At 42.8% G+C, this 26,654-nt stretch overlaps 1 protein-coding gene across 1 annotated transcript in view; it reads right to left on the bottom strand.

Annotated features, from left to right (window-relative positions):
• Positions 1-22,154, bottom strand: part of LOC136676776 (deleted in malignant brain tumors 1 protein-like) — a 50,779-nt gene extending 28,625 nt beyond the window's left edge. The window contains 1 exon segment of the mRNA XM_066653998.1: positions 21,839-22,154. Within this exon segment, the coding sequence (XP_066510095.1) occupies positions 21,839-22,154 (316 nt within the window).
• Positions 22,155-26,654: the final 4,500 nt, after the last annotated feature.

Genomic DNA, 26,654 nt, shown 5'->3' with positions numbered 1-26,654 from the left:
TATGAAGTTTTACTAATACGTCGAGTAATTTGAATATCTTTCTTTTCTCTTAATCGTGTTTATGTCTTATAACCCAATCTAAGTTTAATCTCACGACTGATCGAATCAGGTGAACTTATTCGTGGCCAGAGTAAGGAAACACTGCCGAGACACCATAAAGTCTTAGAATAAGTGAGTTTATTGAAGCGGTTTCAGTTCTGGAACTGCAGCAACCAGCGGAACTTTCGTCCAAACGTCCATATAGTTGGACGCTCCCACTCACGACACTGAGCCAGAGGATTCTGCCGCCGGCGTCATCACGCTCCGAGTACGCCAAGGCGACTCAACCGACGAAGAAAAGCCTCCATGCGGACTCAGCCTGGAAACTTCGGAGACCGCGAAATCAAGCAAGACGCCATAACTCCCAGGACCTCAGAGAGCCTTTGTACGCAACGAGTGGTGAGAATCGACGAAAAGTAAGCTAAACTTATGCATTTCCAGAGCTGAGAACCGAATTAAGTCTCTTGATAAACTTTGTATTAATTAAACCTTAGTTAGCAACTTTAGTCACAAGCCAGAAGCGCCTAGCTCACCTTTAAGCTCGAATCAGTTCCCCTTACCGGACACCGTGAGATTACAGGGTTGTGCTATGTTAATTAAATATCTTTCTCTTTGTTAATAAAACTCTCATTATTTGAAATCACAGTGTTTGCAGTTTGTTCGTTATTCTCCTGAAAATCCTGACGGACTCATTTTAGCATGATTATTATTCATTCTCAAACTAATTATTAATGTTTTAATTGCTTAAGCCAATTATAAATCTTAATTAATTTCACTCAGTCAAATATCAGAGGTTGGAGGAGTTTGAATAAGGTCAAGGCTATAAAACAATTATAAAGATCAAATTATATGTATTTGTGGTGTACCTTACTACACTACATATATAACAATTATTTATTTTGGCGCCCACGCGAGGCCAGGAAAAAGGCTTTTAATGAACAAACTGTAAAAACACTGAAACAATATCAGCTTGGGTTTATGAAATACTTTCCGCTGTTTGTGTTGCTGAATAACGATTGAGATTCAAAGCTTGATGTGGGTAATTTCGTGTTGTGTTCGTTACTGCTGAAAAACTGTTCTGTGATATATACCGGTTAGAAAATAAGCTTGGTTGTTTTTGAAAGAGCGCGGCTCTGCGCCATTTTGCATGCATTAAATTGAGGCCTGGGCACGTCTGAACTGCGCGAAATTCCGCTGTAAGACTTTGCCGTCGGTTCGACCCCTCAGCCGCGAATCCCGGCGAGAAACCACCGAACCGAATACCCCCGTTCGTTTTAAACTGGGTCGCTACCAGCGTTAATAACGAGATCGCGCGCTAGGCGATTGGGAGGTTATTAAACAGCCGAAAATACGGCTTGTATGAAGAGCGGTCTGCTCTTGTCAGCTGTTCCTGTTAAACTGAACGTGTATTCAGAAAAGGAACGAACCCCTTTGAAGGGGCGGAGCTGAAACTAAGGAGGGAAATTCAAAACGCCCCCAAAACAGAGGAAGACAAATTCCCTCTTGTGGTATAAGTGCGTAATTGCAGGGAAAAATACTTCATAACTAGCGTCTATTGAAGCGTGTCCTCCCGTGCTCCTCCTTGTGGTCAAGCGGTGCTACCCTTGACGTTTGATTCCCGTACACCCTCTAGTGGTTGGGAGGTTGTCCGCCGAGACAACATAAGTGTTTAGCAGCCCTCTGGTGTTTAAAAGTTGTCATTACAGATGAAATTCTTTTAAAATACCTTAGTGTAAAATCTCTGTTCCCCTTTTTAAATTTTAAGTTTTATTTTTTTTGATAGAGTATCTGAGCGTTTAAAATCTTTATCCCATTTTAGATTTTAATCTGACAACGCCCTCTAGTGTTGAAACTTCCCGCTACAGTGGAAATTCTCACTTGTGTTATATTGTGTCTGCCCGTACCGTGTCGGTCGGGATTCCCACCAGCGCCGACTGGTGTCCATTGCTGCTATTGCATTGTAACTTGCTTGTCGCCCCCTGGTGTCCTAGTCTGGTATTACAATTTAAGTTCAACTTAAACACTGAAGCTCGCTGTTGCCATTCAGACTTACCCTTAGTACCCTCTGGTGGAGAAAACTTGCTATCGCAATTGAAATTGTCGACCAGTTCACACTGATAAGACCTGGTATCACAGCTCTAGTGGCTGTCTCTAAACTCTGCACATCTGAATAATTACAAGTAAAGGCTTGGAAGCATAATAAGTTGATACAACTACAGCAGACAGTGTGCAGTAATTAGAGATTGACACTTTAACTTGATACCAGATCACAAACGCAGTTAAAAGAGAGAGTCTATTGATTTCGCTGTTCTTAATAATTCTTTAATTTGGAAAATTCTTTTACTTTCATAATTCCTTAACTGGAAATTATATCTAGTAATAGATCTTACTTAATTTTAAATTCTTTAATCCAAATTTTTCAACAATTCTTTAATTCAAAATTTTTAATAATTTAATTATCAAAAAAAATTTTTTTTTTGAAAATTTTTTTTTCTCTCTTCTTGTATTCACTTGCGCATAGCAACTTTCACTCCACCCTCTCCTACTAACAGACTTCCCTTAGAGATTCACAAGTGAACTCTAACACCATACATACTAGCAGTTACTCTTAGAGCACTCGGTACAGGTGAATTTAGTTCAGATTTAGTTAGAAAAGGGATTAACGGAATTAATCCTAACTAAATAGAAGTAAGTTACACCTCGCAGTTAAAACACAGCTAACATGGCAGAAGGGACTTTTTCCTCGGAAGTATATATAGAAGGTTTGTGGGATGAGGCATTCTCTGTTCTGACCAGCATCACCAGTGATGTGATGCCTGGATTCGCAGAGACTGTGCAGAAGACCTCCCTGGTCGGCCGTGACCACATGGTGGCTAAGTGGGTAGAGAACCACTTAACCGACATCCTCAAGGGCAAGCCCCTAACTGAGGCATTAGGTCAAATAGCCCTCCTCGCTGTAGTACAGCTCAGAGCCAGTGAACGTGAGCTTGACGTGTCACGGCGACAGCAGGCAAAGGTAGAGGCAGAGTTAAGTCGACTTCAAAGCGAAATAGCTGAAGGGAACACACTACCCCAGGTCACACCTGATGTGCCACCTAGTGCCGCTATAGGAAGACAGGACCAGCAGGAAGATAGTGAGGATCAGGAACCAGACTCAGGGACCGTAACCTTTAGAGCTGCTGCAGCACCTCCTCTGGTATCAACGGGTATTTCACCTTCCCCTGTGTCTCCTGTCAGTCGTCCCTTACACCGCCCTGCTAGACCCAGAACACTGCAACCCAGTGTCTGGTCCCCTCAACCTTTACCCTCTCATGGTCCCTCATATAAGGACCTAGATAAAATCGCGCGTAATATAACCCGCTTTGATCCCAAACCTGACGGTTCTAATGATATCTTTTCCTACCTAAAAGATATTGACTTTTACCTCCAAAGGTTCCCCGGGATCACCATAGATGACAGACTATATGTGATTAAACTGACCTCCAACCGAGACGTCAGCAACTTCATTGAACGTCAGCCAGACTATGTAAAAGCGCGATATGATGTGCTGTGCCAAGCATTGGAGGAAGAACTCTCCAATCACCTGTCACAGACCGGACTGGCCGCTGCTTTGAATATAAAACAGCAACGCCAGGAATCCCCTCAGCAATATTATAACCGACTCAGACAGGCGTACTTCGGACCTAGAAATGACTCCGGAATGGAGGAAGAGTTAAATTTCAAATCACTATTTATCCAAAACCTCCATCCCCACACCAGTCATCAGTTGGGAGTCTCAGCTTGCCCTCGCACCCTGTCTAGCAGACAGCTGCGCGATTTAGCACTCAGAGGTTTCCTAAAATCCCAACAAATCCCCAACAGGCGGTCCGAAACACCCCAAGTCTTCAATGTCGACTCCAACTCCCCACATTTAGAGTTAGAAGGTGCCACCCAGGCCGATCCACAAAGATCCGCCCTGGACCCTTCCTCCACTCCGTGGACCAGTGAGGGCCCGAAACCTCATCCACCCTCACACCAATACAAGCACTACCCTCCTCACAGGCCAGACAGAAATCACGACAAAGATTTCTGGAACCCTCGGGACAGGGCTGGGTATGGTCGTGACTATTACCCTGTAGAAAACTGCGGTGCGGGCCGTGGAAAGCCATCACATCCCCATAAGGGATATGAGCGAACAGCTCCGAACCAGCTTTCTGATTCCTATAGAGAAAAGAAAGAGAAATACTGGTATCAAAATAAAGAAAATCACGCTAAAGACAAGCTTAAAGGCAAGGAACTCAGCTCTAAAGAGTTAGAGGACATCCGCCGAATGCTTGCAATGATTTGCAAAGAGAAAAAGAAAAAACCTGACGTTCTTTCTATCACCTCTTCGCGGTCTAACCCAAAGCCATCCTCTAACACCCCAGAAATGTTAGAGAGTTATGTAGGAGAAGTGACAAGCAAAGCTCCGTCTTACAGCGCACCGTGCGATCTCCTCGTGACCCAAACAAACATTGAAAACCCGATGATACAGGGGGGTGACTTGCAACCACCCTCCAGTGCTGTTTTAGTTGTTCAATTAGACGGTAAAGAAGGTTTAACGCCAAATGACCCTTCAGTCATTGAAGGCGACACACCCGTCCGACAATTCATGGGACACTTGACTGAGAAAGGGGTTGCACGCAAATTCTACTTGTCCACCATTGTGGAAAGAAGGCTAGTACATGAGGCCCTGTTGGACACTGCATCAGATGTCACGCTCATGTCTTCCGCCTTATTCCACCAGGTTCGAGCCATTGCGCGGCGTGAAAATCGCGAGATACAGCTCCAAAACTGTTCTCTTAAAATTCAGCCGTATTCACATGCAGGCCTCACTATCCAATCTATGGCACTAATACACTTAGCCATTGGACCAATGACTTTAGTGCATCCAGTCCATGTGTCTCCTCTCGAAACAATTCCCTTCCTCATCGGCAAAGATCTCTTTAATCGCTTCGAACCACTGATTGACTTCAAAAGGTCAAAGATCTGGGCACAAGTGCGTGAGCCTTTACCCATCTGCACCCCGCACCACCGGGAAGCTCAGTGTTGCCGTCTTGAAATCCGGCCTGATTCAATAGGAGATCCACCAAGTCAGATCCCTCACTTCGAGGAAGAGGAAACTGAGCCCATGGCAGCCACGCCAGAGACAGCAGTCTCTCCCTGGCCCCCTAGTGCCATGTTAGAACAACGGAACACATTCCTGTGCACTTTCACACAGCCGTCCACAACAGACGCTCCCGGCCTTCCCATCGTGAATGGTCTCACAATGCAGGACTATCATGTAGACAATGCAGTTCTGGCTCTATGGACCGACCAGTCCGCCATAAACCAAACCCTCTTTAACACTCTGCGCCTCACTCAACCAAATATTCCTTTGGTGAGCAGTCCTTGTCGTTTTCCTCTTAACCTGACATCAAAAGCAATGTCACCCACTGATGGAATTTGCGCTTTAACCGTCCAGTGGAACAAAAGGGTAATCACCCATTATTTCTTAGTCGTCCCTAACTTGCCGCACGACGTTTACATTGGAAGTGACTTCTTGGTGCGCCTCGACGTCCACGTAGACACCCTCAATAGCGTGCTGTGGTCTTTGACTGATGTTTCAACGGAAACCTGGTCCTCTGATCTCAGCAACCTAGGCTCAGGACAAACTATTCCCGAGGTATGTCAGGTCACTAACCAAGGTTCACGTGTGGTACCTGCGAACGCAGCAAATGTACCCATCCGCTTAGTCATGCGACCTGGCCAACACTTAAGCCACGCGCATGCACTTTTCCAACCATCACCTCAGTTCTTCGAACTAGGCCTCACCCTCGAAGCCACACCTTTGGTGGAGACGCGAGCAAGATCCACCTATCTATTCGTACGGAACGAAACCACTCAACCCTTAACGATCCCTCACTCATCCCCTCTGGGTTGGTTAGTCAGTACGAAATTCCATGACTTTGAGTTGCGAATTCCGATCATAGGACCAATGCCTGAATCCCTGCTTCTTGACCATGCAGAATCAAAGGTGTTCTACACTCATCCGACACGAGCTGTTGCTCTCTTCTCAGCTCTGGACATGAGTAACGACGCCATTTGCAGGATAGATCTCGCTGACGACAATCAAATGACGATCACGGTTCTTTCCATAGATTCATCCCCGGAATCCTCCCGGGAACCATCTCTTCTTCCCGAAGCAGGAGAAAACACTTCAAATCCACGTACTTCAAAAGAACTATCTGACTCCGAATTTCGTATCCAAGTCGAACAAGTTCTAAAGGAGGCCGACGCCCTCCAAAGCAAAGAAGAACGTGAGAAACTCTGTGAAGTGCTCCTTAAATATCAAAAATCTTTTTCCAAAGATTCAACGGACTGTGGTCTCACTGACATTCATTCAGTACGCATTCCCACTCGTCCAGGAGCACCACCCACGTTTGTCCGCCAATACAAAATTCCGTTGGCATCCTATGAACCGGTACAAGAAATCATTGATGACTTGCTGGAAAAGGGCATAATTCGACCCTGTAACAGCACGTATTCGGCACCATTATGGCCCGTCATAAAACCAAATGGTAAATGGCGCTTAACCATCGACTATCGGAAACTAAATCAACAGGTTCCCTTGTCTCGATGGCCGATGACGCAATTGGAGCAAGAACTTCCCTCTGTCCGAAACGCTAAATACTTTTCCACCATCGATGTAGCCTCTGGCTTCTGGACCATCCCGGTGCAAGCAGAAAACCAACACAAGCTCGCTTTCACTTTCGCAAACCGACAGTACACATTCACTCGGTGCCCTTTTGGATATGCCAACTCACCCGCGGAGTTTAACATCTTCTTAAACAAAGCATGCCCTGATGCCCGCGAGCGAGGCACCCTCATATATGTGGACGACATACTCATGCGTAACCACTCCCTACAGGCACACATTGACGAGATTGATCATGTTCTTGACCAGCTTACAACAGCAGGTGCGAAAATATCACTCTCCAAATGTCAGTGGTGCAGAACAAAAGTGAATTACGTCGGTCTGCTCGTAAGCACTGATGGTGTTGAACCACAAGTGAGTCGAGTGCAAGGGGTAACAAACCTCGCAGCACCCACCAATCTTAAGGAACTCCGCAGTTTCTTAGGAGTATGCAACTACTCACGACAATTCATAGAGAACTACGCGGACCTAGCTCGTCCACTTTATGACCTCCTGAAAAAGGACACTCCGTTCACCTGGGGCGAAGCCCAGGAACACGCCATGCAGGCACTAAAATCGAAACTGTGCACGGCTCCATGCCTTGCCTATCCTGACAGTAGCAAAGAATTCTACCTAGAAGTAGGGTTCTCGGACCACTGTCTCAGCTCCGGTTTGTATCAATTACACGATAGAGACAAACGTGTCATAGCCTATGCTAGTAAAACTATGCTGGCTGCCGAAAACAAATACAGTGACTGCGAAAAAGCACTACTAGCAACAGTGTGGGCAGTCAAACATTTCTCCAACTACCTAGGTGGTCAGAAGGTGATTGTTGAAACTCATCATCAACCAGTCACTTTCCTAAACAGCCAACGAATTCGAGAGGGTGTAGTAACTAACGCTCGAGTAGCGTCCTGGCTAATGGCTCTCCAAAGCTTTGACTTAGAGGTGCGTTACGCGCAAAACTACAAGAGCCCCCTAGGCACAGGCCTTGCTTCCTGCAGGCGATGCGAAGGAAACATTCCTTCCCAAGTGCCACAATCTCCAGAAACCCTCTTACCCACCGTGGCTAACCACCACTATTTCGATCCTAACACATGCAAAGACCTTGTCACTGCGTATGTAGATGGTTGTTCGTTCCGCCGAGAACACACCCTGATGGCAGGGGTGGGTATTATCGGAATAAACGGATGGCCTCACGAACCCCTAAGTTTCAAATTGGGTGCTCAGTCCTCCCAATATGCTGAAATAGCAGGAATTCTCATCACAATCCAGTCTGCAGTCCAGAAAAGCGTAAAAACGTTGGTGATCTGCACAGACTCCCACTACGCGCGCCTAAGTTTCACATGCCACTTGAGACTGTGGAAAACCAACAACTACACCACGTCAAACAAAAAGCCAGTTAAACACAAAGAGCTTTTCGCGGCATGCGAACACTTGGTAGACACACATGACCTGCAGATCTACTGGAAGAAAGTGAAGGGTCACTCCCGAGTCCCGGGAGATGACAAAGAATTCAATGATCAAGCAGATAGCTTAGCCAAACAAGGGGCCCGCGAAGGCACATCGTGGACATTCGATCCCTCCCTTTTTCCAAACCCACCCGACATCGAAGTCCTAGCTGTCACACGGTCTCGAACAGTAACGAAGGCGTCGCCTGACAATGCCAAAACTACCATTGTCTCTATTAACCCTGCTTTTTCGGACGCTGACTTAGTTGCTCTCCAAGCTCGAGACCCATCCATTTCTAAAGTGCTTAGCCACATCTCTGACCCATCTACTAATCCCATCGCAGCACAAGATCTTGACACCATACCAGGCCTTAAAGACCTATACGGCGCCAGAGCGTCCCTCCAAGTCGTCAAAGGCTTGCTAGTTCATGCCACTGACTCGCACACTTCACCTACGTTCGTGGTTCCTCAGTGCCACAGGGGGGTGATGCTGATGCACGCCCATGACTCCCCATCTGCGGGACACAAAGGGGTCAAAGCAACACACCATGCGCTCAGGCAGGTGGCATATTGGCCCCACATGGTAAAAGATGTGGCTGACTATATTAAAGGCTGTCTGGTATGTTGCCAATTTCAACCCTCAAATCCTCTTCATAGAGCCCCCTTGCAAAAGAAGGGATTATCCTTCCCTTGGTCAAACCTCCAGATAGACTGGGTTGGACCACTCACTTGAACAGTAAGAGGTAACAAGTACTTCCTCACAGTCACGTGTGCATTCACTAAATTGGTAGAATGCCTCCCCGCACCGAATGACACAGCGCTAACCACTGCATACTTACTGATGAACCATGTCTTCTCACGGTTTGGCCTACCCAGCCGTGTCGACTCTGACAGAGGGACACATTTCACAGCTGAGGTCATGCAGCAGCTCTGGCAAGTCTTAGGAGTAAAAGCCAGCCTTCACATTAGCTACCATCCTCAAAGCTCAGGTCAGGTAGAACGAGCCAACCGAACTGTTGTTAGCATACTGAAAAAGTACGTAGCAGCAAACCAACGAGACTGGGATGTCAAACTCCCCCTCGTACTGATGGCCATACGGGTGACCCCACACGACGCGGTCGAGGTCTCACCCTTTGAGTTGATGACAGGGAGACAAATGACTCTGCCTCTACATCTGTTATATCAGCCAGGTGAAGCTAACATAGCCGTAGCCTACACCACTCATCAGTATATGGAGGACCTGCAGAAACACCTCAAAGCTACTTTCGCCTTTGCCCAGCAGAAACTGGAAAGAAGTGCAGAAGGTCGCAAAACGTACTACGATCACAAAGCATCCCACGATGAACTCCAAATAGGGGACAAAGTATGGTACTACATCTTTGTCCAACCTGTTGGAAGGTCGCGAAAAACAGGGGGGAATTTGGCCCGCAAATTCCTACCCCGATGGTCCGGTCCCTATAAGATAACAGACAAACTGTCCCCCGTTGTTTACAGGATCAAAATAAACAAAGCTCGGGGCAGTACCGAATTCAAATGGGTCCACCGCAACCAAATCCGACCACACACAACCCCCATGGGACTTGTAGGGGATACTAACGCTTGTGTTAGATCATAAACGACAGAACCAAAGGCAGGAAGGGTGTTAGTTAACAAACAACTATAACCTTCTACTCACACCTTAGTTCTCCTATCCCTTTTCTCTTTTTCTCTCACTCTTTAGCAGGCAACGAGCTTCTAACCAGACTGAGGACACTCAGGGTGCAAGACCCTAGTCCCTCATCGTCAATTATTGTAGAGTGCTTACCCTAGGAAATTTTTATCAAAAGGGGGGTATCGTGAAAATTTTTATAATTTGTCTAAACGACTCGCCGTAAATACCCTAAATCTAACCATGAGCATCTCTTCCGGTAGGATGGCCCCGCTGCTCATTCTCCTGATCGTTGGCTCCCTAGGAACCGCCGTGCTCCCTGAAGTGATCGAACCAGGTCCTGACTCAGGAATAATACTGAAAGACCAGCCGGGACTGCTAATCACTAATTGCCGCCTCCACACCCAGAGAGTATTTGTACGGTTGAATCCCGCCGAAGCGTGTAGCAAAAACCTACCGATAACCACTCTGCAGACTGGCCGGAATGGAGTTAGATGGACTGAGGAAGCTATCAGCCATGCTGAAGCCGACGTAACTCACATGCTCCGCCAGCTACAAAAGTTTACCGTGACGCAATCAGAACTAAATGGTTTTAATAAACGACCTAAACGCTTCATAGGCGGATTGCTAATGGCAGCTGCAACTGTGGGATCACTACTGAGTCTCGGAACGTCCGCCGTCAATGCCGTCAATGTAGCCACTGTTAAACGTCAAGTAGGGGAATTGCAAGCGGAAATTCCGAACATTAAAACCCAATTAGACAAACAGCAGCAGCACCTGCAAACCATTGGGCAAACCCTACGTGGCACCGTCGTAGTGCTCAACGCTCACAGTGTCGCCTTGAACAAAACGCTCCAGACGGTAAACTCCATGCTTTCAGTAGTACAACTTGACCTTGCCCACATCCAGCTTGTGAATATGTTATTGTCTGATATGCTACAAGAAATCAGCTCCTCTGTAGATAGCCTAGCCATGGGAAGAATTCCTCCCTACCTGGTGCCTCTATCCTTAGTACAGGAGATTTTATCCACAGCAACTCGAGAAGTAGTTATCGACCTCCAGGCCACCTAGCCTATACCTTAGGTAGCGCCATCCCAATTTATGTTAATCTCAAGACGAGAATTAGCATTCATTATTAACCTTCCCATAATGGCGCCTGAAAACATATACCGTTTGAAAGATGTTGTCAACGTTGGTTTCTGGCAAGATTCTGCCTACGTTCGTGTGAAAACAACATCTCTTGTAGCATACCAAGACGATAACCCTGACCTATATCTGGTACCCAATTTGCTTATGTGCACACTCACTAAAGACATTCACTACTTGTGCCCTAGCAAACCTTTCATTCGTGACAGCGCAAATGGGATCTGTGGCCTCAAGCCTATGATGAGTAATACTCAATGCCCGGTAGTCGTTACGCCCCGACGTTTGGTAACCAGTACTCAAGCTGAGATTGTTGGAAATCGTTGGTTGGTTAACACCCCCTTTAGAGAGGCCCTACTAACCTATGATCAACATGACACCTCAGAAAGGGTACTCCTTCCTAGCCAAACCTACTGGGTAGACGTCCCCGTAAACGCAATCTTACATGTAGGAGACCTGGCCCTGTATCACCTAAACCCTGACCAATATGAGAGCGACATAGAAATCTCAGAGTTCTTCTCCAAACACACCATCGAGCTAGATACTAAAACACTAACTCGCCTAGAATATGAGGGAACCCAAGTCATTGACCTAACCCCCATAGATAACACCCTTAGAGAACTGTCGTCTCAACCCCTATGGCCAGTTCAGCCTGTCACCTATGCATGGTCCACCCCAGACACCTTACTAGTTACCCTGGTAGGATTAGGATATCTTCTGACCTTTGGTATAGCCTGGTTCTATTTCAAACGCACTCAAGCCCTCCAGAGCAGGTTAGAAACTTGGTCTAATAAAATGGTCAAATTCGTCAGACATAAAAGAGCCCAGAGAGGTGAACCCCCAAGTTTTAGATATGAAGCCGAAGGCCATGTCGAAGAATCAGCCCTCGAGGTTGCGTTTGAACAAGACCTACCCCTAAATAATTAGAATCCCTTCAGCATGCAAACATACACATTCCATATACACCCATACATTAATAGGAATACATCAGCTCTGGAAATGTGTTTGAATATGCTTGCTGATCTCACCTTCCTCCACAGCAAAAGTTCTTTTCAGCTCCATGATCCCTGCCGAACCATAAAACTGAAAAGAAAGGGGGGAATGTAGTGGAGCATGGGCCAAATATGAATACCGAAGATAGATTTGGACAGATCGAAATGAAGAAATGAAAAGTTTTGAATTAAAATTTTTCCATTCTGAAGAAGACTTTTCGTCTGCAACATAGCAGCCCCACACACACACACACACCCAATCTAAAACATCAAAGGACTTGAGAAGGACACTTTAAAGTAACACATGGCCCCAACAACCCCCTTCTCTCTTTTAACTAACAGGAACTGTCGAGATAACCAATTTTTATAATGCTTTTAAGAGACAGGGACCTCAAACACAAGGAAGGGTTATAATCCCGCTTGGGACAAAGTGGCACCTCAATGTCTCAATCCTTATCTCGAACCACTAAACAGACAGCCCAGATGGTCAAACTGATTGAACTCGGGTTGACCTCTCGTTAACCAACGCCTGGACCAACAGCGACACCAAATGGACACTGGCGAAACTACGCCTCGCTCGGAGTCGCCGGAAACCATGACGGAAAATAGTCGAACTCTGAATTATTTGTGTATTAAACAAATGTATTGATGTCACTTTCTGTACCCTCAGATGAATGCCTACCTCCTAATGAAATGTGTATATTGTGGACTGTTTCTATCATGAAGAGAAATCCTACCTCTGAATAGGATTAAACGAACTAATATACTTTTCCAGCGTATCGTCATGAATGGGACATAAAGATGAAACCTTATGTAACTGTTTGATATTAATAACCCAGTATACTCATTATTGTATGTTACTAATACGAATAGGAAATTTCGATACGGGAAATGTCTATCTTATTACTTATTGTTTAAAAGATCTTTGATCCAGCCTTCCCACTTTTCTGTCTCATGGAGTCAGTCACGTGAGCCTGAACTCGCGTCCAATCAAAAAGAGGACGCCTTCCATTAGGGCGTGACTGCGCTGACTTTGAAAAACAGCAGCTCGACTGCTCACATTCAGTTCGAAGTTCTGAAGAGTTGCGAGGACTCTACAGAAGTAACGGACCACGAAAGAAAGCTGGAAAGAGAGGACGCCGACGAGAAACTTTGAACAACAAACACTCTCTTCTCCACGACAACGACGAAACAAAGGAAAAACTCAGAGACTTCATTTAAAGCTTACGAGAGACGTCTCGAAATTAGCTAAGAGTATGAAGTTTTACTAATACGTCGAGTAATTTGAATATCTTTCTTTTCTCTTAATCGTGTTTATGTCTTATAACCCAATCTAAGTTTAATCTCACGACTGATCGAAGCAGGTGAACTTATTCGTGGCCAGAGTAAGGAAACACTGCCGAGACACCATAAAGTCTTAGAATAAGTGAGTTTATTGAAGCGGTTTCAGTTCTGGAACTGCAGCAACCAGCGGAACTTTCGTCCAAACGTCCATATAGTTGGACGCTCCCACTCACGACACTGAGCCAGAGGATTCTGCCGCCGGCGTCATCATGCTCCGAGTACGCCAAGGCGACTCAACCGACGAAGAAAAGCCTCCATGCGGACTCAGCCTGGAAACTTCGGAGACCGCGAAATCAAGCAAGACGCCATAACTCCCAGGACCTCAGAGAGCCTTTGTACGCAACGAGTGGTGAGAATCGACGAAAAGTAAGCTAAACTTATGCATTTCCAGAGCTGAGAACCGAATTAAGTCTCTTGATAAACTTTGTATTAATTAAACCTTAGTTAGCAACTTTAGTCACAAGCCAGAAGCGCCTAGCTCACCTTTAAGCTCGAATCAGTTCCCCTTACCGGACACCGTGAGATTACAGGGTTGTGCTATGTTAATTAAATATCTTTCTCTTTGTTAATAAAACTCTCATTATTTGAAATCACAGTGTTTGCAGTTTGTTCGTTATTCTCCTGAAAATCCTGACGGACTCATTTTAGCATGATTATTATTCATTCTCAAACTAATTATTAATGTTTTAATTGCTTAAGCCAATTATAAATCTTAATTAATTTCACTCAGTCAAATATCAGAGGTTGGAGGAGTTTGAATAAGGTCAAGGCTATAAAACAATTATAAAAATCAAATTATATGTATTTGTGGTGTACCTTACTACACTACAGCCGTTACCAAATAAAAAGTGCAGAGTATTTTAGACTGAGCTGTAAGCCTGCTCAAACAGGAATGTTTTTTCCTTTTGGTTTAAAAGTCGGGGCTCTTCTAATATTCTCAGTCAGCTGGTTCCATTTAAGGGCGGCATAGAAGCTAAACCCTGCTTCTCCATGTCTAGATTTCACCTGAGGTAGGACTAACTGACTAGTTCCTAAAGATCTGAGATCTCTGCTCGGCTCATCTCTCTGTAGCAGATCTAATAAATACACTGGCCCTACACCATTAAGATATTTATAGTAATAACACCTTATCAGCAGCGCCTCTATCTTCTTCAGAGTCTGAAGAAAGCTCACTTGTCTCCCAGGATACTGGTGAACTTTTACCGCTGTACCATCGAGAGCATACTTACCAACTGCATCTCTGTATGGTACGGCAGTTGCTGTGTTGCAGACCACAAAGCTCTCCAGCGGGTGGTAAAAATAGCACAGAGCATCATAGGCACCAAATTACCTACCATCGAGGACATCAACCATAAACACTGCCTGGGCAGGGCAACAAATATCGTCAAGGACGTCACCCACCCAAATCATGGACTTTTCAGTCTTTTACCATCTAGCAGATGTTACAGGAGCCTCCATTCCCGCACTAACAGGCTTCGTAAAAGTTTTTTTCCCCGAGGCTGTTATCCGGATGAACACTATTCAGGCACTTTAAATAAACATTGCACAATCATTTCATTGCACCTTCTGTAAATTTCATTCATCCTTCAGTACATAATGCATCACCTACACAATGTTACTTTGTTTACATGTTTTATATTTCAATATGTATATATGGTTACTTTAACTTCCATAATCACAATGGTATATCACAACTGCACTTTATGTAAATAATCACAACTGCACTTTATGTAAATTATGTAAATAATGTTATATATTGCACTTCTGGTTAGATACTAACTACATTTCATTGGCCCTGTACTTGTACTCTGCACAATGACAATAAAGTTGAATCTAATCTAATCTAATCTAGAATGTTATGTCCCATCCAGTTAGTGATGTGTCCAAGTCATTTGCATAATGATTCAAATGGACCAGAGTCATTTGGGGACAGGGCCATGTAAATCTGAGTATCATCTGCACACCTATGATAGGACAACCCATAGTTTGGAAGAAACTGGCCAAGAGGAAGCATGTATATATTAAATAAAAGTGGACCAAGAATAGAACCCTGGGGCATGTTCTCTGAAATATTATTTTCTATTTCTACAAAGTATTTCCTAGCTTGCAGGTATGAAACAAACCATTTTAGGGATGTTCCTGAGAGTCCAACCCAGTTTGCGAGTCTATGTATAAGAATCTTATGGTCAATGGTTTTAAAGGAAGCAATGAGGTCAAGTACTAATAGAAGGGATACTTTTCCAGCAACTGTATTTAAGCGAATGTCATTATTTACCTTAATTAGAGCAGTCTCAGTGCTGTGATTAGACCAGAACCAGGACTGGAATTTGTCTAGGCAAACTAGGGATTTGCCTGAAAACTATTTTCTCAATGATTAAGCCAATGAATGGTAAATTAGAAATTGGTCTGTAGTTACTTATCTGAGATGATTCTAAATTTTTCTGTTTTTAGAAGAGGCTTTACAACTGCTATTTTTAGTGAGCTCGGAAAAACCCTTGACATGAGTGAAGTGTTTACAATGTGGAGTAAGTCTGGTGCAATAGTATGAAACACACTCTTTAAAAATTTGCTTGGTAGTGTGTCAAAACATCAAGTGGATGGTTTGAGATGACTGTGTCAATTAAAATTTCATTATTAACAGTACTGAACTCTGACATTTTAACTAAGAAGCTGTAGAAGCTGGGGTGGTTCTTCTCTGCACCTGAGGGCTGGCCGACAGGGAAAGTGACAGCCTTGTCCCAGCCGATACCAGCTTCTGGTATAGAGGACATGGAGGATTCCTCTTGGGGTTTTGGTGTCTCTGGCAGCTGAGAGAAATGGTTGTTGCCACTCATGTTCAGTGTCTGCTGCTCCCTCAGGTCATCCTCAGTCAGGGGAGGATGTTCTGGTTCTGAAATGGAGTCATCAGCTTGTACAGTAGAGTTCCTCAATGTTGGTGCTGATATGCCACCACCAAGAGAAGTAGATAAATTGCACACTGAGAAAATGAGGTTGTCTGTCAGAAGTTTATCACCCCTCTTGTTTGTGTGTAGTCCATCTCTCCTGAAAAGTTCCCAAAGAACACTTTAAAAGTTGTCAATGAAGTCCAGTCCATTTGGCCTGCAGCTTTTAATCTGAGTAAACTTGAGAACATATTAGTGCTTCCTGCAGGTGAAGGTCCACTGATGAAAGATTGTATGTTGAAATTGATGAGTGTGTTAAAGAGGTCATTAAAGTCTCTTTTTAAAACGTCAGACTCCTGCTTGACAGTGTCATTCTTTCCAACATGTACAATAATCCGCTTCAAAGTCGTGTACTCAGCCAGCACAGCTGGAAGCTTTGCATTCAGTTCAGGGACTGTGATGTTTGGCTCACATTACACTATGAGTTTTGGGGTTTTTACCCCATTAACAGTGTCATCTCCAAAGATCAGGGTGTCTGCTGTAAGCTTGTTAATGTGTTGTGACCAGCTGACACTTCTGGCACTTTCTGTGTTTTGTTCACTTTATTTGTGATTCTCATGAAGGGCATGCAGTGGTCCAAATCTGAAGTGAGTAAGACCGATATTCTAGCCTTGTTCTGGGCTGTGATCACTCAGCAGCAGTGTTAGGTCCAGCCGCACCCATTGTCCGTCTCTAGCTGTATTCACGGCAGTGTTGCCAGCCACACGATCCTCTAGTCTGGATCTGTGTCTCCCCACTGTCCGCTGCTCTGTTAAGTCCTCAGCTCGCTGTCTGCTGCCCATACTCCCACTCTCTGTTCCTCCTTGCACAGCACCAAAATGTCAGTCCTTAAACTCTAATAGCAGGCTCTGAAAAACCCCTTTCCAAACCTGTCATTCTCTGTAGACATCCGTAACAATTCTGACAGCACGTGTCAAAATGATGAGGCATTTCACAAGTTTCTTCCTGTTGCCTGTAGCCTGTTGAAACTGTCCTGGTTCCTAGAGCAATTGCACTACTTTAAAAAGTATGAAAAGCAGAAAATGTCCAGTTATGGCTTCGTATGTCATGCCTTGGCCCTGTTCTGTCTGTTTTCCCCATCATGTGCTCATGTAGCACATGGCTCTGTTTGTTCTTGTTCCTATCTCCGCCCTAGTCCCGCCTTAGTCCTGCCTCTGTCTAATTGTCTCCAGGTGTTCCTCGTTTGTCTTTTCCTTATATACCCCTGTGGTTTGAGTGCTCATTTGTCTGGTGGTGTGTGCGTAGATGTGTGTTTTCTTTCTTTCTGTTTACACGCGTCTACCCCAGTTCATGGCTCTTCCCTGTCTGTCTTTGTTTAGTGCATAGTTTAGTCTTGTCCAGTTTCCCTGTATCTACCAGTGTTTATTTTAATTCTGTCTTTTGTTAAATAAATTACGTCTGTCTACTCATTCTCCCTGCTCAGCCGTGACATCGTAGTGCTGCTGACTTGTGTATATTTAAAAGCTCATATACTCTATCACAGAAAAACAAGGAGGTTTTGAAAAAATAAAAAGTAAAGAAATAAAAGATAGCAGAGCTAAGCGTTTGAACGGCAAGAAAGGAGTGGTTGACATGTCTCTCTGGCCAATTAGTGCTCTGCAGAGTTTACACATCACCATTTAGTGCCTACTTGGCACTTGGCACTGACACTGTTCCAGGGACCAGGTACCAGATTTTGACAGTGGAAAAGCAAAAGAGCTGAGTTGAGTCGAGTAGAGTCATGTAGGTTCCATGCAGTGGAACAGCGGCATTACTGTGCAAGACTCAGGTGCAACGTGGGTGACACATGGGTGTCAAAAGCAAGTGAGGATGGCAGCGAAATTATTTTTTCGTACAGCATACAGCAGGTTAAATTCATAGGTCCCCACCAATGTCAAGAGCACTTGGCATTATAAAGCAAAAAACTACTTAAAAAGTACAAGTACACAAAAAACTACTGAATTACAGTAATGTGAGTAAATGTAGTTTGTTACCAAACTACTGAACTCCTTACAAAACCATACAACTTGTTATGTGTTCCATTTCATGTGCAGATATAGAACAGGGCAAGAATGATGTATCTATAAAAGCAGAACTGGAATTATAATTATGTCATTAAATAACATTTTAATCATGAACCACCAGCGCATCCACAGGGTTGAAATCAGAGCTGCCCACCTCTAGATATTATAGGTGTGCCTTTAGATTAGGAATTGTGTACCAACATTTCCTGTAGTCTGAATGATATTACTTTGTGTTAACATAATCTTTTATATCACATTTTAATTAAGCTTTCTCAAAGAAAATTCCTAAAACAGTCCTGGGAAGCACATATGTACAAAGTTTATATTATTATGTTGTTTATGTCACCATGTTTAAATGTAGGTTGCACAAACAGAGTAACAAATGCTTGCATTTATGCATACTTACTATATACATATTTTTCAGGTGCAGTTCGGTATTCTGTATATTGCTTTAAATATTGCTTATGTCACAAGATTAGATAGCTTTCAGATTTCATGATTTGTTCCCAAATGTGGAGATATTGTTTTGGTCATAATTTCAAAGGAATGATACAGAGACATGTTAATTTATGCACTTCACTATTCTTAGAAAGAAAAAACACACTTGTGGTTAAGGAACCTCAGCTTAATAAACTCAATGATTTAAAATTGAGACTTGAAGGAACAAGCATGGACCAACAACGCTCTCAAGTGGACACTCCAAAGGACAATGCCACACTACCTCAAGGAACGTTTTATTGTTTTATTCTTTTTTACATTCATATACTCCAAAATATATACATACTTATATATCTGAAGACAAATATGCATGTGTGTGTTCTAGCGTCTGTAACCAGGAAGGGATCCCTTCCTCAAATTAATGCGCATGATCCTGCATTACTCCTCCTATATTTTATCTCTACTAATTTAGGATGTCATCAGTAACGTATAATAACACACGTATAATAAGTGATTCATCAAAAAAGAAATAGGTACTAAAATATAAAATGGGTTTTCTTCACAATTATCATCACAAGCTAAAATAAGTACATTGATAAATTCATGTTAGGCTCAGGACTCTACTCACAAAATGGTCACATGTCAAATTAATAATTTCTCTGTGTTGAGATGAGACACAGCCTATGGACTCTGGCCAATCACAAGGTATGAAAGGACTGCCCATAAGACTGCAGCACGAGAGCTCTGAAAGAGAGGGGAATTTGATGCTCAGAGAGAATGTGATGCTCAGGTACATGTGGCGCCCACTATGTACTAATGCCAGACTACGCTACCCCTTGGTTTAGGCCTGGAGCAAAGGAGAGCTCCGTGTTAAATAATCTCGAAACACAGGTTTAGAAAAATACCAAAAAAGGGTTTTTATTAGTTATTCTAGAAGTTGTATCATCAATGTCAGTTTGGGTTAAAAGAAAATAAGAAATTTTAAAAAATAATAATAATATTGGGCCAATTGTGGAAGTTGGGATTCCGACTAAAAAGAAATCCTTAATAACACATGTGAAAAAAGGCTTTAATCAAAATAAGAATGCTCTGTAATCACATGGCACTCACACTCAGTCACACTAGTGAAACCCCCATGTTAACCTCCCTGCGCCACACAATTAGCCTTGTAAATTTTCTCCTTTGAGCAGCAAAGTTAATAACACCAGATATAAAAGATAACAATAAAAGACACTGAGGAAAGACCCTGATAAAAACACCAGAGAAAAGCAGGTGGCAACCCAGTTGTCATATCAATCAGCTCCCAGCAGGATAACTGGAACTCAAACTTAGGGGTGATAATTACACAGCGATCAACCTGTGCTAATAAAACAACCACACCGGTCAGAGGCTAGGCTTTTGCAGGCAGGTAGTTTAGCCCCTTACATGACCACTGTATGCACCGGATTGTATAATGAACATGGCCGTTGTGGCACACACCACCTCAGGCCCAGACAACAAATGCTACTGGGAGTCTCTCACATGCCCATCACTCGCTTTCAACAGTAAATGCTCAATGAAACGGCTCTGCATCCCAAACGCTGCCACTCACTATGCTGTGCTAGCCTAGCCAACTGTTCCAAAGAACCCCAGGGTGCCTGACACACAGGACCACAGCTGGCTCTGTGGTTGCCTGGCCCCACATCAATATGTCTCTCCCCAACAAAGACAAGGGCTACATATAGAAGAACACAGCTCAGCTCAGCTCAGCTCAGCCTGAAAAGGACTCAGTGACGCAGTGTTCAACATTATGACTCGATAATTAAATAGAACAAAACAGCAGTCCTGTGCTCAAATTATATTAAATTGAAAGTTAAAGTAAACTTCATTACTGCCCAGTGAAGTGTTCATGCTAGGGTAAATTAAACATGTGAAACTTATTTTTGGCCAGAATAAGTCACATCTGAGATTAGTCCACAGATAAGGGAAGAATAAGCCATAGAGACGACTATCAGCCACCTGCTGTCTCCAGTCTATCCTCCGAGCCAGAACCGCGACATCATCTGTGTGTGGAAACCCTGACCCTCTCACTCCTGCTTGGAGAACACCTAAACAAAGCTGTGGACCAGACTGCCAGTGCAGAGCGGCAAGGCCCAGTCTGGACCCCCTTTTTCAACCAATGCAGACCAATCCAGACCTTTGGTTGGATTGAGCAACCACCACTGCAAAGGCAGTAAGGCCTCAAAATTACTTTCATTAGTTGATGCCTATTTGTCCCTTTGATAAAATATATACTTTAGTTATTGGTTAGCTTACCTTAGAGTAAGATTACATTTAGTCAAACACATCCTGTATCACTTTCCTATTATTATTATTATTATTATTAAAATTCATAAGAGGGGTTTTACATAAGTTAACCTAACCTTTAATGAGTAATCACTCTTTTTCCAAATGTGTTTGGAATTTACTCATAAAACAGAGTATTATCATCATTATCCACTAGATGGTTAATAATAATAATAATAATAATAATAATGTGGCTTTATTATGACTTAATTAATTTATCATAATTAATTTTAATCATTCAAATATAGTTCCCATGCTACAATCTTCAGAGAAAAAGTAAGGTCATGTTGTTCATTTCATATCTCAGAGGTTGGTGTGGATTGTATTCCTGGGATTAACTATAGTTTCCTTTTAGAATTTAGGGTAGGTATCATAGAAAAACTCACTGATGTAATATCTTTCTTCTTCCTCATGTATCGATTTAGTTCATTTTATTATAAGTGGACAATCAATAGTAAACTACATTTCATTTAATAAATCAGCTATATTTGCAAAACCAGTCCTTGGTTATTTGGTGTGTGTGTTGTTTTTGTGTGAAAGCCTTACTTTTGGGTAAATTTTGAGGCCAAGAACACTATTATACATTATCTATTATAATATAATAAATTAAACAATTAATTATTACTCTTTCCTCTCCATATTTCTTTGGTTGGTGTTTGGTAATGGAATTTACATATAAAATATTTATATGCAACCTGATATTACAGGGATTAGCAAGAAATGGAAGGCAGGTTACTGTTTGTACCATGTGAAAACCAGTTGCAGTCGTAAATCATTTAAAAATTATATATATACTAATAATATATATTTATACTTTACCAGCACACACCAGTCCCACATCATTATCATGAGTGCAGTTGTGTCTGAGTGAAGATGATGTTGGACAGAAGTAAATCTGAGATTCGTTTCCTCTACACTGAAGCTCCTCTGACCACATCTGGACCTCCCCTCGGCCAAAAGCAGCTGCTCCCAGCACCTCCATAGGACGCCCACAGTCCAGCTCTCTACACACAACCTCTGCATCCTGCTGATCAAAGCCTGCATCACACACTGTGGACCAGGTCTCTCCATGAAGCACCTCCACTTTCCCAGAGCAGCTAGAGCTCTTTCCCCACACCACTGCTGCGTCACTCATATCCCAGCCAACATCACACACTGTTCCCCACTGATCTTCATAACGAACCTCCACTCTTCCAGAACAGCGACTGCTACCATTCACCACCAACCTCACACTGTCTGTACAACACACACACACACAGAGAGAGAGAGAGAGAGAGAGAGAGAGAGAGAGAGAGAGACACAGAGATCTGACCTTATAGAACTGTACAGGATTTTGTAAAACTCTCAGTAAAATGTGGCACATTGCAGCGGTAAGACTTTTCTTATATTAATTTACTAACAGGACATTCAGAGCATAATATATGTACTTATCATCCACAAAATTAAATCCACTGACAGGTCATCAGAATAACACTGATTTACTGAATTAAGTTGGACATGTCACAGGGGCAGAGTATATCACTCAGCAAGGGTACTGTCAGTTCTTATAGATGTAAGAAGCAGGAAAAATAGACAAACTTAGGTGTAAAAGGGGACAAACCAAGTATGCAGAGACAAACATACATACAGTCTGTAATTGTAGAACTACAAAGTGCTCCAATACGATCAGTGCATCAGAAAAAAGGAAAATGTGTGCAGAACCAAAGAAGTTGTGTACCTTTATCACTGTTAGATGTACAGTAATATATTTTACATGCAATAAACATATATATTATTATATGAAATGTGATATTACAGGGTTTTCTACAGAAAAAAAGCAGGTCACTGTGTGTATTGTGTGAGAAACATCTGCAAACCAATAAAGATTTAAACAAGAAATGGAAGGCAGGTTACTGTTTGTACCATGTGAAAACCAGTTGCAGTCGTAAATCATTTAAAAATTATATATATACTAATAATATATATTTATACTTTACCAGAACACACTAGCCCCACATCATTATCATGAGTGCAGTTGTGTCTGAGTGAAGATGATGTTGGACAGAAGTAAATCTTAGATTCGTTTCCTCTACACTGAAGCTCCTCTGACCACACCTGGACCTCCCCTCGGCTAAAAGCAGCTGCTCCCAGCACCTCCACAGGACGCCCACAGCCCAGCTCTCTACACACAACCTCTGCATCCTGCTGATCAAAGCCAGCACCACACACTGTGGACCAGGTCTCTCCATGAAGCACCTCCACTCTCCCAGAGCACAGGTGAGGACTATCAGTGAGTCTGGACTCTCTGTGACCTGTGTGGATGTTAGTTATATTAAGATGTTGCACAGCACAGAAACAGTAATTGATTGACTTATTTTCCACCTGGTAGACAGGTGGACAATAGTGCAGTAAGCATGGTTCCCAAAAGTGCTTTCTGTTTTTCTGACACATTCCCCTTGTTCAAAATTGTATTGAAGAAGATGCCCAAAACTTTGAATATGAATGTGTGTTTTATTTAACATGACAATTAAACTCTAATTTCTTAATTTAAATTGTTGTGGTGAACAGTTTAAAACTTGTGGGGTAAAACTGTGAGCTCACTCTTTTGCTTCTGGTGTCTGCTTATCTCCTACCTCTAGCTTCAAAGCTCTTCCCTCATCATCCCAACCCCTTCCATTTGCGACCCTGCCACTCCCTTGCAAGAGTTCCTTAGCAGCATTTGGACTCTTTTTAGGGTTCACTCCTATGCGACAAGCTCTAAACATGTTAACACATGCAAGTTAACCCAGTATTAAAATTTCAACACGTATTATTTAGTTGTGATAAAGTGACCAAAAAGAACACGATTACATGTTTTTTAAAATCTCCACCAATAGGAGGCATCAAATTTGGGCATACTTACATATTCATAATAATACTTACATCCCACATTATAGCTGACAACCCAACAAAAATCCTATGTGAATGTGCCCCCTTCATTTCATCGTAATTGTTCATAACATTTGAATCAGAATTAGAATGCTTGCACACAGAGGATTTATAATTTTATTATCCACATTTAACCCAATCTGTGCCGTGAAAAACACATTTTCACACACACACTAGTGAACACTAGGAGTCATGACTTGCCAGCTCTGGGGATTGACCCAGCATCATTCTGGTTACAAGCCCAGTTCCCTAACAACCAGGTAATGGCTGCCCCTAATATAGTAAGCTAAGCACTTACCTATGACTACGTTGAGGCCTACCTGAGCAGTGTGAAGACAGCAACACTAGCAAGCTAATCCCCATGGCAACCAGAGGTTTATTTTTTCTCAATAAAAGATTTTGCTGTTTAATTCCTTTACATTTTTAAACATGCATATAATTAAAGTCATAAAATGTTCTAAAGCATTTAATACATTTATATCAAACAAGCATCACTATTCTCTCACACTATGGGTGTGACACACATTGTGGCATAATTCCTTCACAGTGATAACTGATGGACAGAGATTTAATGGCATACTGCCTAAACAATACAGAGTCAACACAAACACATAGTGAAATGAACTTTCCAGACTCTCCTTTCTGAAAACATGCAGAATGTGCAATATACCACTCTTTGACGAGGTATATATTAAACAAATCCACAATGTATGAGAGAAAATACTTTACAAATGCTTAAATGTTAATACACAAATTAAACAAAGTCACAAACATGTTTTACTATTCACAAATAAATATATCCCAATCTGTGTCTCACGGTCTGCAGTTTGTACAAATACAGTTCATAAAAAATGTTTTTGGTTTTCATAGATATATCATAATTTTATGTGAAAGTAAATACATTTGTTTACATTTACATTGCATATATTTGTAAAGTCACTGCCTCGAATTTAAAATGTAATTGTACATTGCCGACTTTGCATTTGTCGATCAAGTCACTCAGGTGTTTTCTGTGACGTATATTTGTCCATTTCCTCTCACGGCTTTTTGGATTTTGAGACTTACCTTGCGCATTTCACCCGATCCAAATACAAATGTATGAAGATGAATTAGTGCCAAATTGAAAAGCCAGTAACCAATACACAACTGTATTGTATTGCACTGTGAGGTCCTTCAAAAATAAACTTCTCTTTGAAATGCAATACACGAGATTATTTTTAAAAATGTGCCATAATGAAAAACAAATATCAATTACATTGATTTAATATCGCTCTGTCTCTTAGCAGAAAAAAACAATGTGCATCAATTTCCAAAAAATATAATGCTGAATTTGTGTCAGAATTTAACACAAACCACCGAAAACTGCAATCAGCTAAACTAAATTGTATTCTACTATGTGGCACCCTGAACGTGTCAAAGCAAAATGTAAAGCAAGGACTGTATTTCAGCTGTGGCGCAGCAGGTAGTGTCGCAGTCACACAGCTCCAGGGGCCTGGAGGTTGTGGGTTCGATTCCCGCTCCGGGTGACTGTCTGTGAGGAGTTGGTGTGTTCTCCCCGTGTCCGTGTGGGTTTCCTCCGGGTGCTCCGGTTTCCTCCCACAGTCCAAAAACACACGTTGCAGGTGGATTGGCGACTTGAAAGTGTCCGTAGGTGTGACTGTGTGAGTGAATGTGTGTGTGTGTCTGTGTTGCCCCGTGAAGGACTGGCGTCCCCTCCAGGGTGTATTCCCGCCTTGCGCCCGATGATTCCAGGTAGGCTCTGGACCCCCCGCGACCCTAAATTGGATAAGCGGTTACAGATAATGGATGGATGGATGTATTTCAGCTGAGAGCAGTATTCATGCCGCAACTCAAAAGCCAATAACAGTCCTCTACTGAATTTGGGGCGGAATCACAGGGCGGGACGCCAGTCCTTCACAGGGCGACAAACACTGACACATTCACTCACACACTCACACCTATGGACACTTTTTGAGTGGCCAATCCACCTACCAATGTGTGTTTTTGGACCGTGGGAGGAAACTAGAGCACCCTGAGGAAACACACATGGACACAGGGAGAACATTTTACAAATATTCATTCATTATCTGTAACCGCTTATCCAATTCAGGGTCGCCGTGGGTCCAGAGCCTACCTGGAATCATTGGACGCAAGCCGGGAATACACCCTGGAGGGGGCGCTAGTCCTTCACAGGGCAACACAGACACACACTCACATTCACTCACACCTACGGACACTTTTGAGTCGCCAATCCACCTACCAATGTGTGTTTTTGGACTGTGGGAGGAAACCGGAGCACACAGACACGGGGAGAACGCACCAACTCCTCACAGACAGTCACCCGGAGCGGACATTTTACAAATATATGCAATGTAAATTGAAACAAATGTATTTATTTCCGCATAAAGTTATGATATATCTATGAAAACCAAAAACATGTATTTATGAATTTAACTGTAATTGTACAAATAGCATATCGCGAGATACAGATTGGGATGTATTAATTTGGATGTATTTATAGTGTAACAATTATAATTAGTTATAATTTTATAGTAAAATTTTTAACTTTAATTTGTGGATTAACCTTTACGCATTTGTCAAGTGTTTTGAGACTAATCTCTCTCCATAACAAAGAGCTGCTCCCTTTATATTAAAAAAGAGTCAAATATCCATCTACAGGTAGAAAAACTAAGTTTGAGTTGTGAACAACTATTAACAGATTATATAC

The sequence above is a fragment of the Hoplias malabaricus genome, chromosome 2 (genome assembly GCF_029633855.1).
Source record: "Hoplias malabaricus isolate fHopMal1 chromosome 2, fHopMal1.hap1, whole genome shotgun sequence".
NCBI lineage: Eukaryota > Metazoa > Chordata > Actinopteri > Characiformes > Erythrinidae > Hoplias > Hoplias malabaricus.
Note: the sequence above shows the minus strand (reverse complement) of the source record. Positions and strands in the feature narration are given on the sequence as shown.